Genomic DNA, 14,955 nt, shown 5'->3' on the forward strand with positions numbered 1-14,955 from the left:
TAACATCTTACTTATCCTGAACAAAGATACAGGCTTTCGTCCCAGAGTAGCAGCATGATGATACACTTAGTTTAGAATTGTAGCTTGATCTATGTCATCAGTTAGGGGTCAGGAGATCCTGACCACATCCACTAGTACTTCTCTTTGGTTTTATACTCTCAGGCACATCTGCACACCTGACTACCCTAATACTCACAGAATGAATGGGGTTTTTCTATTGCTGCAGGTGTTTCAGAACATTTTACTAAAAAAAATTGTAATTTTTGGACAGTGTAAACAATGGGTCAGTAGGATGATTTTTCAAGTCCTGCTAGTCCAGTAGAGTACCCTGCTGTGTTCACAACATTCAGTGAGCCCCTACATAATTACATGACACCATGGGAAAAAAACAGAATGAGAGCAGTAAGCCAGCTATTTTTAAATACTGTTTATGGATTTGTTAGTGTTATTCCCATGTCCCTAGAACTCTCTGTGGAGTTCCCCATCACCCAAAATGGTTCCAAAAGCCTTTCAGGACCCTCTGATGCTGCTGAACATAGCTAGGAAACCTCTTAGATGTTTCTGCATTTTTGGCTGACAGAAAATATTCTCTGTTATTTTATCCTCCTATTCCCAGGAACAAATGCCAGAAACTGAATGTTCAAGACACAGAACAGAAGTTGTCCAATAACTGAATTTGAAGCCTTCCTGAGCAAAGAGGAAGTAGACTGAATCAGCAGTCCACTGAGATGAGTGAGAAAATTTGATGCCCTTTTAATGATATGTTCCATGCTTCTTTCACATGAAAATTAAACAACACTGCTTGTCTGCACAGCACTCACATCACTGCCATAGACAATATTTTTATAGCATATTTTTCCTTTAAAATTAAAAACTAAATACAATTCAGTGAAGCTAGAAAATCAAAGTTCTTTCAATATGAAGTATCTCCTTGAATCTTTGCCAAGCACTGGTATTTTTCCCTTTGGGTCTCAGTGGAGCTCAAATTAACATAGCCTCGTCTGTTTTCTTGGTAGCTCTCCTCTATCGGCATTAACAGAATTCTTGAAAATTGAGGATCTCTTCATTACTTTTGCCTGACTTCTACCAGGTGCAAAGTCCATGGAGGCAGAAAGTACTTTTACAGAGGAGTCATCCAAAAGTCGGTACTGCAAAGGACTCTGAGCCACAGCAGGCACAGCTGAAAACAATCGTCAGGCTTCATTAATCCATTCAAACATTCCCTCTGCTGAGTGTTTTTGAAGTAACCAAGCAGAAAGCATCAACAGTTTTACAAAAAAATACAACAATTCTTTTAAGTTGAACATTTAAAATATAATTAATTTAGCATTCACTAGGCATTCCCCATGAAAGTGTTACACTAATACAAGAAATCAGCATGTGCTGTATTGTGTAAAATCATTTTGAATACAATCCCTTTCTAATTAAGGTCATCCAGATAAGGAGAATCTACTTGATGACTGAAATAATCCAGCACTTTCTGGGGCGGGTAAGATCAAAAAGGTGAATTTAAGCTGCAAAGATCCTTAGCATCAGTGGAAGGAGGGGGCATAACTGCACCCCCTGATTCACATCTCATGCCTATTCTGCAGCCCATGTCGCAGCGTCACTGAACTTCCCTTCTCAAAAAACCAAAACAGCACCATGTGCCAACGTGTTGCAGAGGCACCTACCCCCATTACGCACAGAACCAAAAAGAAGTTAGACTGCCCAGTTGCTACTTTCTTCCTCAATTCATTGGGCATGACTTCACTTTTGTTTCGGGACAGATGCATTGGCCCTTCAATAGCCATGACTGAAGACTTTAAAGTTATCTCAGTTTGAATATCTTTACCCATTAAAATACCTGCTTAAGAAATGGATTTATTAACAGATTGTTTGCAAATTTGAGGTCATTCTTCAAATTCTTTCAAACACAGCACTAAGCTTTTATTTTATGAATTTTCAGAGGCAGCCATCTTTGTAACCTGTCAACGTAAGCCATATGTTTTTTAAACACTTCAATATATTATCTGTACTGTCTTAAGGGGGATCTCCTAGACCTGTATTTTCATTAGAACAGACATTTTTAAAGCTACCAGTTCAACATTTGAGGAGGAAGTACTAGAGGGAAGCACTGAGACGGTACAAAATCAGATCCTATCAACACCAGTCACAACAGCAATCCAGTAAAGCCACTGGAATATTCCTAGGGAGATGCTGTCAGAAAGATACAGCAAACAATAGCTAAAATCTTTATTATGCAGATCACACAATAGGTTCATGACAGTCCCTTCTAGGCACAGGGTAAAAAGGATTAAACCTTTACGTTCTCAAAGAAAAAGAAAGGTAATGTGAAAATTAAAATGGAATATGTTTATATTTCTGATATAGTTGCACAAACCCTGCTTTGCCAGTGAGCCCACAGCAGAATGAGAATCATTACAGAAAAAAGCTGTGCAGAATGAACAAGAAGATCAATTTCTGTTCTTAGAAAGAAAGAAAGGAACAGAGTAAAAAGTATTATAAAATACATAAAACTCACAAGGCAGACAGAAACTACATTAGTCAAAATGTACAAAATAATATTTAAATATGTCTTCACCTAGGACTGCATTTTAAAATGTTTACATTTTTTTGAGGTGTTGAAGCACCTCAAATTGTTATTTGTTTGCAATCTGCAAAGAGAAAAAAATTTGTTCTCTTTTAAGTAAAGAGGAAAATTATGTGTTTGGAATATCTTACGTGCTTGTCTTGTGTCTGTGAAAAAAAGAATATTTAATTCTTTTCTCGGATACTCACTAAGTCCTCACTTATAAAAGCCAAAGGTCAGTGACAGGAACAAGTCATATAAACATTATTTTATGAGTTAAATCATTTCACTCTCTTTAGTTATGATATGAGGTGGGTGCTATATACTTTTAAAAGGAAATGTATCCTAGATAGTTTAGCTGGAGGGCACGTGAATATATATATATGGTTATAAAAGGTATATTCAAAAAAACAACAAATGAGACAAGCTAAAAATTTGAGAAATCCTCAAGGCAGCACATTATAAATCTCTAGATTATTTTTTTTTCCCTCTGACTGCTTAGCACTGGCAGAAGAACCTGGGCACATCCCTGTGTTCCTTCTAAGCTTTGTGGCTTACATAACTTCTACATCTAACATGTTGGTTAGTGAGGTAACTCCTGCCTTAGCACGTCCTAAAAACTCACAAGTGACAAAGGGTAGCAAATCCACAGTTATCCAACCACTGGTCTGCCTGGCTGGGCTGTACGCTTGAATTGTGACTCCATCCTCAGTAGTGTAAAGAATTGCAAAACACATGCTGAAGTGATGATGAGCACTACTAGCATGGGTCACCTGCCTGGCTACAGGTGATCTGCTGTTATTGAGACTCTCAGTCTCTTGGAAGACTCTGCAAAAAAGAGCAAGGGTAAATATCACCCTTCCTTGGCAAGAGCAAAAGGCAGCAAAATGTTACCTATTCAAACTTATTCACATCCAAGACTGCTCAGAGGTATCAGAAACACTGTACCTGGCTAGGTATTAGCAAATCAGCACCTGGCTTTAGTGTCTCGACTTTTTCAAATCACTAGTATCTCACTCTTTCATACTACTGCTCGCTATTCCTAATGCAAAATCAGCTAGGTGTTATTTCATAGTAGCATTCCCTTTGATTAGAGTCTTATGACCTACAAAATCTACAATGACTGATTCAGCTACATTCCCAGAGTATAAATGGGTCAAACACAGATACAAGTCATGGTCTATTTTGCATGGGTCCACAGCCTAGCAAAGTTCCTGTTTCATAGAGAGTGTTTGAACTTCAGAGCTTTGCTTCCATGGACATAAAGCATGAAGAATCCAGGACAAGATGCATGCCTAGTGAGCATGAGTAAATTAACATATTTAGAGTCACTCCATGCTGTCAATTACAATTTAAACTCAAAAGACTACATATTTATGAGATATGAATGGAGGAAACAAGACAAGTAGTTTAAAACTGGTCCAAAACTACTGAGCAACACTCAAAACCAAATAGGAAGGGTCCTAATTTGAGGTTTGAAGACAAAATTTCAGGTGGAGAGAAACAGTGCTAAACTTTCTCTTTCATGTGGGCTCTTTGGCCATGCAGTGTCATTCTGCAAGTAACCTGGGGTAACTCAGGCACAGTGCATGTCCCAGCAGTAGGGTTAGCAGGAGGTTTGGCATTTGTTGGGTAGAAATGACGTTACAACTGAAAGCTGACAACACACATAGTGCCAGCCCTTGCATTCACTGCTCCTCACAGCAATAAACTCAAGTGTTTATGCTCAGAGGCACACCCACATGTTCTCAGGGACTCTGACTTCCCATCCATGTGCTTTTGAGAGCTCATGCACAAAGCCCACTCAATCCACAGGGAGACACTAGGGCTTTCCCCCATCTTTCTAAGTCCACTTCAGCCTCTGCAAAGAGACACAGAAAAGAAATCTTAGCTTGGCTTCATGCATTGCCCAGTTGCAAATGCCAGGACAGGAACTAGAAAGGTAAACAGTGACTGAATGTTTCTGCTTTGATTCAACCATCCCAGGGAAAATGGTGTTTTATTGACATTGCACTTATTCAGATTAGATGCCATGAAAAGCATAGTCACTTAGAAACTCAGATGAGCAAACGAGGAAAAGGATAAAAATGTATTGTGAATAATCAATACTTAATTTTAGTCAGTGGAAGAAAGAGGTAGGGAAAAAAAGCATTCCTGAAAATCAAACTGCATTGCATCTGAGTATTCTCACCCTTTAATGTAAAAATTAATGAAATGTACTTTTTTGGTTCTAGTTATGACTTACTGTAATTTAGAAACCCATTCAAAAGCTTTCAATCAAATAGAGAAAGATGGACATTTTCATGTCCAAGCAGTTTCTTTATCATAAAAAATTATACAAATCATAAGAGGGAAGAGCTTACCATGGAGTCAAATTGTTTTAATAACCACTTCAGTCAACAAAACTATTTCCAAACAGCTTCTCTGGTTTTCAGCTAATGGAAATGAGAAGGAAGTATTTTACCTTTAGATTGTTACACTTCAGTCTTATCACTGACAACACATTTAAAATGACATTTTCATTTACCTGTCTTAAAGAAGAAATATTAACAATCTTGGGCCAGTTTCACAATATTAAGGTTCTCCAATGCACAATTGTTCACGAGATAAGAAAGTCATGTCATGTATTGTTTCTCATAACCCATCACAATCTCTAGAAGCAGTCAAGCCAGCCAATCCAATCCATCTTGAAAAGCATCAAAGTCCATACACATTTTGACAAGCAAACAGGTGGGATATTAGCATTAGCAGAAACAGAAGACACAAATTTGATTCTGAGAGCTCTATGAGCCTGCCAAGCAATAGGAGCTTAATGTCAAAAGCTGACTGACCATGAATAAATCAGCTCTAGGAAAAAACAGAATTCCTAGATCATAAGTGACAGATGCCCCTTATGCTAGAATGACTTTCAGGCCATTTTGCCTGAATTTTATTAGGAGAGGAGGAAAAACACAGTTACTGAGAAAAAGCAAAACACAAGACTGTGTGCAGTGGGTTTTAAATTACTCTGCCAGTGTCAGGACTGCTCATTTCATTCAGCTGGTCCAGAGCAAAAATACAGAAGTAGCAGATAAAGAATAGACTCTCAGTATAAAAAGGGGGACAATGTACTTTCTGGTATTAAAAAGCATTATTTTTACACAGTTTCCAATGATCAACAAACACAATGGGAAAGTGCTTTGCTTTTGCAATGGGTAATCAGGCTTGCTTCATAGCTGCTCCACTCTGCTCACAATGTCCACACAGACCTGGCTGAAAGTGGCCAGAGAAGTCTCATCTTCACAGTTTCTAGTAAATAGTGGACCTTATGTCCACAGGATGCCACTGAAGCTGACAGTATGAATTTCCCTGTTTCAAAAGGTGCTAGAGAAAATAATGGAGGAGTGGTTGGGGCGGGGGGCCTATTAGGTGCCACATCCTGGATACTACTGCAAGAGGATGTGCTTTTATTCTCAGAGAGCTAAAGCTAGGAGGGAGTTTTACAGAAAAGAACATAGCAGGCTTAAACTTTTTCTTACGTATTTCACTAAGGACTTTTTGTTGGTCACTCTAAGAATCAGCATGCTGGTCTGGGTGGACTTTTCATCACAGAATCATACAATATCCTGAGTTGGAAGGAACCCACAAGGTTCATCAAAGTCCAACTCCTGGCCCCACACAGGACAGCCCCAAGAATCACACCATGTGCCTGACAGTGTTGTCCAAGCACTTCTTGAATTCTGGGAGGCTTGGTGTTGTGACCACTTCCCTGGGGAGCCTGTTACAGTGCCCAACCACCCTCTGGGTGAAGAACCTTTTCCTAATATCTAACCTAAGCCTCTCCTGACACAGCTTCATGCCATTTACTCAGATTGTGTCTCTAGTCATTGGAGTGAAGTGCCTCTGCTTCCCCTTGTGAGGAAGCTGTGGCCTGTGATGTGGTTTCCCCTCAGTCTCCTCTTCTCCATGCTGAACAGACCAAGTGACCTCAGCTGCTTCTCATGCAGCTTCCCCTCAAGGCCATTCACCATCCTTGTGGCTCTCCTTTGGATGCTCTCTAATGGCTTAATATCTTTCTTATTTTGTGGCACCCAAAACTGCACACAATATTCCAGGTGAGGCTGCACCAGTGCAGAGCAGAGCAGGACAATCAACTCCCTTGACTGGCTGGCGATATTTTGCCTGATTCCCCCCAGGACACAGTTGGCCCTCCTGTCTGCCAGGGCACTGCTGACTCATGTTCAGCTTGCCATTGACCAGGACTCACAGATCCCTTTCCATGGCACTCATTCTCCCATCTGTATGTACATCCAGAGTTGCCCCATCATACATGGCAAATACACAGCTGAGTGACTGAAAGGAGTATTTGACTTAGAGGTGGCACGCAAGTATGCTATGGAAGAAGGACTAGATGAATAACTACTCCGTTGAACAAAACAATGAAAATGAACAGGGGAAACTCCCACTGGCTTCCACTGAATCAGCCTACCTTTTAAAATGAACAGTTGTTACTATATGTCTACCTAAATACTTTAGAATCTAACCTTTCAGACACAGGGTTAGTTGGTTGTTTTTTTAATGTTGGCTTTGGTCTGGATTATTTTTATTTATTTTGCATCTATCTAAATCAGTACATTCGGACAATTTCCTGCTGGGGCAGTCTAGCTCATCCACCACAAACCTCTCCTCCCCACTGACAACAAATGAGGCACTGGCTCAGAGAGCCTGCACCATCAGCAGAGCTATAAAAAGCCTCCTCTACTATTCTGCTGGACATTTTATAATTACAGAATTGGTGTTTCTTGAAAATCTGAATTATATGAGGCATTTAGAATTTCTTGCAATATAAAAATTTCAAAGGATTATTTTTGTCAAACACAGTGTTTAATATTTTAAATGTTGTATTATAATTTATAATGTAAAACTTTTTCCTAATAAAATGTATTTTATATCTAAAATTATTGAACAAAACATTTTGACTCACATATATAAACAAAGTAAATTTTTTGCCAGAACATATTTTGCTGAACTGTTAACTAGGAGGTTATTATTTTAATAAAATGGCATATTCAAAATTAATACATTCCACCAAAAAAAGTCTGGATACCTCCAATACTGCAGTTTTAGGTGCCAGCTTTATTCTTAGACAAGTTCCAAAAGTGTTCACAGGCCTAAGTCAAAGGCCAGTGAGTATCCTTCTAAAAACTGATTTATTTCAAAGGTGGAAAAGGGCTGTTAGTCTGAGCAGAAGAGCAACAATACAAAGAAAATACAGCTGCACAGTATCTGGCGGGGAACCAAATAATTTCTTTCACAATTCACTTTCAAATTTCTTGCCAAGTGCATGCCAAGTCACAGTTTCAGAAAGGTGCCCACAAACCAGTGCTAGTAGGGCTCATCCTGTCAATCCATGCACCAAGAGGACTGAGTCTGGATCGAAGCCTCAGGGACTGTGGTTCCCTGTGAGGGCAGCCCCACCTCCTCTCAATCTGCCCAGCACTTATGGCACAGGAGTGGCACATGAGGAGGACATTAGCCAGAAGCGGAATACCAGGAGAGTCGTTCCTTGTATTCCCATTCAGCCAAAAATTGAAGCAATTCCAGCCATCTCACTGTACTGTCAAGGAGATGAGTATTTATAACATGTCACAGATGGCCTTGTTCATTATTATAGTCAGCAAACGACTGCACTCAGGAAGTACCTATCAGGAGCTTCCAGCCCTTGTCTGGTCAAGAAATGTTGGGAGGGACATCAACCTCTCCTCCTGTTACATTCACAACTTACTACTGGGTTATCGGCTCTCTCACGTTAGTACCTTCATGGGAAGGAAACCTCAGTGGATCGGCTTGACATGGATTTCAGAACACTCCATCAGATGAGTTCAGACCTAGTCCTCTCAATTTAAATTATTTCTTATTCCATAAGTGATTCCACTAACATTCTTTGAACTACTGTGAAGTACTGTTATGTTAAATATGTGAGGCTATAAGCTATCAATCCCAAATGGTGAACTGTCTCAATAAATGTATTTTTGATTGTTGCAATAAGTAATTGCTCCCAGAGAGGGAGGCGGGGAATGAGTTTCCTTAGGGAGGTGAAATAGCAAGATTTGTGACCTTGTTATGTAGGGATAATACCCAAAATTTGGAAAATCTGACCAGATGCTAGTGAAGCACTCTGGTTAAATGCACAAAAGAAACCCTAAATAAAAATTAGTGTGAAACGTGAAAAACAACAGAATGTTTCTATAAGAAGTAGAGTAACGGGACCCTAATAGTCCCTTCAGCATCTGGTTAATACCATACTACAAACAACAAACAATAACAAGAATTTAGCTGCATGGGAAAACTGGAAACCTCAGAAATTCAGCATTTATATATCTAAAGACCTCTTTACTAGGAATCCTGATCTAAAGACAGTCATTATTGTTACTACAGAAAATTTTCAACATGTAGAATAATCAAGAGGAAAAACCCAAAGCATCAGTGTGGGTAACTTGATTACTGCAGAAAATAAAATTGAAAGACAGAAGGATGGAGGGAAGAAAGGATGGAAGCAAATCATTACATCCTGTCTTACTCTATATTACTTTGTAGAATTTGATTATTCACAGACTTACACGTGGGTTTAATTGCAAACTTATAAGTACAGGTAAAGTCAGGAAGAGTAAAGACCTAATGCTTAGTACTTTGTGAAATAAATGCTTGCATTGTCCACATGTGTCTATTGTATAATGGAGACAGACATATCAGCCAAGCAAACACTAAAACATTAGAATTATGACTCAGAAGTAAAAATAATGTTGAAAATTGGAATTAAAGCTAGGTGTCCATATTCTTCAGGTGGAGAGTTCTTTTCTTCTGCTTGGTCCCTAGAACAATGGGATCCTGTAAATGCTCTGAGCTCCAATGAATAACCGGTGATATATCAAATTAACAAAACTATCAAATTAACAAAACTTTGCTGAGATATTAATGCATGAGGCTGTGCTTCTGCAAAGATGTACATACAGCTCCACAGGAAGTACTACCTATCACCCAGACCTCATAGGACTTACATTAGAAATTTAGGATAGTGTTATTTATTCCAGTGATTCAAATACCAGTAAATTGAAGCACACAAAAGAGCCTTTAAATTAATGGGACAAGCACTAAGCACCCTGAAAGTCAGGACAGGTGGGTTTTTTTCATTTTTCTTATGGGTGTTTAGTTAGGAAAAGATCATGATTTGTGACTTACTTTCATCTTAACATAGAGCTGGTGTGAGTCTTTCTTACTGCAAATCTGAAAAAAATATATAATTTATGTATTGAAATTAAGACAAAAGTCTTTTGAAGAGAGATTGAAAGGTCTTCTGTTCATTACAAAGCCTTTTAATTTTATTTTTTTTTTGAGGAAACACTAAGCTCTCTGAACAGCTTTAAAACTGCAGCAGAGCTGTCTGAGTCACAGGCCTACAACTGCCATTTAAGGTAACCAAGTCTGAAAAGTGTTGGTTATTGCAAAGTCAGAATTCTATTGAAAAAAAAAAGATAAACAGTTATAAGTGGGATGCAATTCCAGCATGAACTGAATAGAGATGTGTTACAGAGAAATAGGTAAATAGGTAAATACCTAAGTCAGTTTCTCATGACTTCTCATGCTTACAGCCACTGATCCACCTGCCTAATATTCAACTTCCAAACAAGTGTTTGCAAATTGGAAAGAATTCCTAAACAAGCTACATGAGTGACATGAGCTATGGGAAAATAATATGGCATGCAGTTCCCAAGGCTCAGTCTACTTTTTTATCCATAAAGGACTTGAGCATGACATAAGCTGTACTGCTGTGTCTCTCCTCTCAAAATCTACGTAAGCAAGACAATCACAGCTTCCAAAACTGTGAAACTTTTCATTTTTTTAAAAAAGGGAATATCTAGCAAAATGCATCATATGCTGATCTTTTTGTTAACTATTCACAAACAAAAACTTCTGTAAAGTGCTTATAAAATGGGTGAGACAGAAGAAAATACCTCTTAGCTAAACTGATGTTATCAAATTAATTCCCGTGCCTGCAACACAACATTTACCTTAGCTCCCCTGCACCTCACTATCACCCTTTTATGTTTCATTTACACCTTACTCTTCAAGAGACAATTTTTCTCCTAACTGCTGGCAGACAAAGGATTTTCTTTACTGCTATCCCCTTTTTCTGTGGTGCTAGTACTGACACTTGCTGTCCAGGGTCTCACTCTACACATGACTTTAAGATACAGAGGGTCACTCTCCCAAGTGGTAAGTGGGCCCACCACTGATTCAATTCATTACCCATCTGTAATGACACATGGTACAAACTACAGCAATGACACAAGGATGCATTCAGAACTGCACAGCTTGATGGTACAGAATAACCATTTCAAGTGAGAGTTGCTTCACAAACTGGCTACTAAACCCTGCCTCTAGCAAGCTCCACTCCTGCCACTTTTCCTAAGAGCAAGCCACAAGAATATGAAACCTCCCCAGGTAAGAGAATATATTGTGTTTAACTTGCAACTAAAAAGGGAAAAATGCTTTAAAAGCCTCCCTCCCAGATCTAAACTTTCTTCTTTTTCAGAGTGATTTACAGCAGATTCATGAAGAGCAGAGGATGGTTGAAGGGCTGTGACTGCCCCGGGGCAGGGGAAGGTGTCTGAGAGGGATAGGCAGGCTGCACAGGAGGAAGGTGCATGAAACGAGACTCTTTCACACAAGAAACAATTATCTCAAACTCCCTTTTGGTTTTAAGCATGTTGAACTACATCAACTAACACAAAATGAAAAGCACTATTTTGCTTCTCTTGGGGGAACATGTTGTTTCCAAAGGAAAATGCGTCAGAAACATGTTTATTGTTTCATCCAAAGAGTATTGCCAAAGAGGAGATGGAAATCATTGCTGCAGTAAGAAGTGGCTATATTTTGAACCACAGAAACATAAAATGGTTTGGTTTGGAAGGGACCTTAAAGATCATCCAGTTCCACCCTGCTCTGGGTAGGGACACCTTTCACAACATCAGCTTGCTCAAAGCCCCACTCAACCTGGCCTTGAACACCTTCAGGGATGGGGCATCCACAGCTTCTCTGGGAAACCTATTCTAGTGCCTCAACACCCTCACAGTAAAGAATTTCTTCCTAATATCGAATCTAAACCTACCCTCTTTTAGTTTAAAGCCATTCCCCTTTGTCCTATCACTACATGCCCTTGTGAAAAGTCCCTCTCCAGCTTTCTTGTAGGCCCCCTCTATGTACTAGATGGTGCTATGAGGTTTCACACTCCCTAGGGCTGTCTTTTAGGGAGTAGATGTGACTGCTGCTACTCCTGGCCCTGCCTACACCTCAACAGCCACTCTGGTGAAAGCTGCCAGCTCCTGGTGGTTCTGGCACTCCCCTGGGGTTCCCCTGGCTCAACTGCAATCCTCCACTGCCCTGTGGGATGTGCCTCCACTGGAACTATCACCTCAGTGAATTGAAAAGAACCCAGAACTCAATATGCAGTTACCACAGGAGTTTTTCTGAAATGCTGGCCCAGTGCAAGCAGCAAAACTGGGCTGGAGTTTCTCAAGCTGTATCCAGACCACCTAAATGGTCAGTGTGGCACCCATAGGCAGAACCTAGGTGTCTAGGGGGATTGAGATGAGTATTCTTGGGGGCTACCTCTTAAAACCCCTGAAAATTAATAATTTGTTCAATTAATGGCAGCAGTATTTCCAAGGCAGGAAGCCTTTCAAGCCTTAAGCAAGCCTTAATGTTAGCATTATGTAGCTTGGTGCATAAAAGCTGGAACCCAACTTCACACCCAAAAGCATTCCCATAATTCAAGGATAGGCAGTGAGACAAACTCCATTCAACCTCTGGAGAAGTCCACTCTAAAGACACGTTCTCAGCTTACTCACCTAGAATGCACTGAACTCAACACAGGGCTCACTAGTTAAGGCAGCTTTCTCCTAAAACATTGAGGTGAAAAGGTAGTGTAGGAGGACAAGTGCCTATTTAAATGACTGGAAAGCATTAAAACTGGTGTAAGTGATGCTCCATACCACTTACAGTTCTTTTTTCCTTGAGTGCAGGGTAAGAGGTAAGAAGAAACATATAGGAAAGCAGCATTCCAAAGTAGGAAAGATATAATAAGGTGGCAATGTGACTCCTGCAGTGGGAATCTTTCAAAAAAAATAGCAAAAGCTAGTCTCTAGTAAACATCTTAAAAACTATTATTGTTACCATAATATAGCTGGAATGAAATTAAGGATTAGCTATAGGTATTTTGTAAAATTCCTCATCCTTTTGATTTAAGCTGCACTATTCAACTCCACAGTGCAGAACTTTCTGAATAGTGCAATGTCACAATTTGCTACAACATCACAGGCAAAGTTTATAAATAATTTAGGAAAATATTCACTTGGTTGGGGAATATCACTTAGCCCCTGTTTGCAAGGCATGAGTGAGCTTTCTAAGCACACAGGACTTGAGCTGCTTTTCTCTGAGTAAATAATCCTCTCCTATCACACACATATAAGCACATCCCCTTGCAAATTAATGTTCTTACCTTATCTTTATTTTCAGAGTCGGAATCCTCAAGTTTGGTCCGAATGACAAAGGGAGTAGATAATCTCAGGAGAACTCGTTCAAATGTGGCACTGATTTTAGGAGAAACTATGTCGAAGCAGTCTTGAAATTTCAGGGTTTTATGAGTGTCACATCTGAGCTGCTTCCTAAGACCTTCTCCAAGCTGGAGAACCAGCATGTTTGGATCAAACATCAGGTGAAAGGGGAAAGCTCTGCAGAAGGTGCTGATGCTAATCCTCAGGTCTAAGGGGGACTGGGAAGTTCCTGGTGGAAGTGCTTTTGTGATATTTGCATTTTCATGTTCTTTGATAAGGAAAGTCAGACAACTGCAGTTACCTGGGTTTGTCCCCTCTGAACACAACTTATCATTTGTGACCTGTTCTACTTCCACTTCCAAGTGGTAAATCTTCTTTGCTGCTGCTTTTATCATTCCTGTCATTGCAAATCCCACAATCTGATGTGGGTGAAAGTAATGAAGCATGAGATTGCCTTCAGGGAGTTCTTTGCATAGGAAAGAAGGGGATTCCAGGGTGGCCTGTCTTCCAAATGAAGTTCTAATATGCTCCAGCAAAGCATCAAAGCCATTGAAGAAGTCTTGAAGGGTCCCACCTACAGCTCGAAGAACTCTTTCATTCTCATCAAAGCAGATATTGAAGAATTCCTCCCCAAACTTTTCTTGCATTTCCTCAAACTTCAGACCTATAGGACAAGGAGACACTGATATCAATAACAAATGTTACTGTGTCACATTTTGCCTTTGTCCTCTATTTGCTAATATTTTTCCAAGTCAGTGAGAGTGGCTTTTTCACTGGATAACTAACCCATAGGTTTTCTGTGGTGGTTGGGAATAACCATAGAAGCCATTTTTGCCTGTCATTTTAAGTCCTCATGCTTTCAGCTTGCTGTCTCAGTTATTTGTGGGCCTGTCTCCCTTTCCCTGCTGGAATCCAGGATACGTTACAACTTCCCTGACTTTCACATGTCACATGCAGTCCACTGTGTGAATGCACCCAGCCATGGCTGCAGCCCTTCCACTGCTGACCTTCCTCATTCAAAAATGAGGCTTCTACTTTTATAATCCCTCTGTTCACTGCCTCTGTGAGGGATCCAGCTCCCCCCAGGTTGAAGAATAAACTACTGGAAGAGCTCAAAGTCAGGTGTTTGGCTTTCCATAAGCAATGTAAAAACCCTGCAGTCAGATGACACTTTAATAGCTGGTAGAGTGGTGTTGTGCATTTTGGGGTTTTTTTCAGTCAAAATACTTCTATCATTATAGGCATTAGGCTCTGCCAGAAGATACAAAGGAATAATTACTTCTTTTTGGTTGCCTGCAAAGGAGAGCAAAACTTTTCCATTTTAGGCTTCTACCTACACTTATCCATCCTTAAAAAACCCTGCCTCTTAGAGCAATCTAAACTGCTAGACAGGACAACTCTGTGATATCTCACAATGTCACTTCAAGTTTCCATCACAGAAATTCAAAAGGTTTTGATTTACAGAGGTGATAAGGCTGGTATTGCTGAAGTGATGAAAAAATATCAGTAATGGAAATGTATCAGATCCTGTTCCAGTTTGTTATTTGCCATTTTAAGGATAACCTAGAAAAATATTTTTGAGATGGTTATTAAACATTTTCCTCTGTTTTATTTCAAGTTAAGTTTTGCTCTGTTAAGTTTTGTCAGTATATAATCCCTATATCGTAGCAGAGTTACAAAATTCATCACATATGTTTGCATTCTTTTAAGATGTAATAGAATAAAAAGAAGTGTGAATCAGCTGTATGTGAACTACAAACATCCAGCAAGAATTTTCAAAGGAAATTAATA

The 14,955-nt window shown here is 39.6% G+C and overlaps 1 protein-coding gene across 1 annotated transcript in view; it reads right to left on the bottom strand.

Annotated features, from left to right (window-relative positions):
- Nucleotides 1-14,955, bottom strand: part of GUCY1A2 (guanylate cyclase 1 soluble subunit alpha 2) — a 150,015-nt gene that overhangs the window by 109,507 nt on the left and 25,553 nt on the right. Inside the window, exon 4 of the mRNA XM_064645213.1 lies at nt 13,110-13,828. Coding sequence (XP_064501283.1) covers nt 13,110-13,828 — 719 coding nt within the window. The remainder of the gene's footprint in view (nt 1-13,109; nt 13,829-14,955) is intronic.

The sequence above is a fragment of the Pseudopipra pipra genome, chromosome 2 (genome assembly GCF_036250125.1).
Source record: "Pseudopipra pipra isolate bDixPip1 chromosome 2, bDixPip1.hap1, whole genome shotgun sequence".
In the NCBI taxonomy this organism is placed as follows: domain Eukaryota; kingdom Metazoa; phylum Chordata; class Aves; order Passeriformes; family Pipridae; genus Pseudopipra; species Pseudopipra pipra.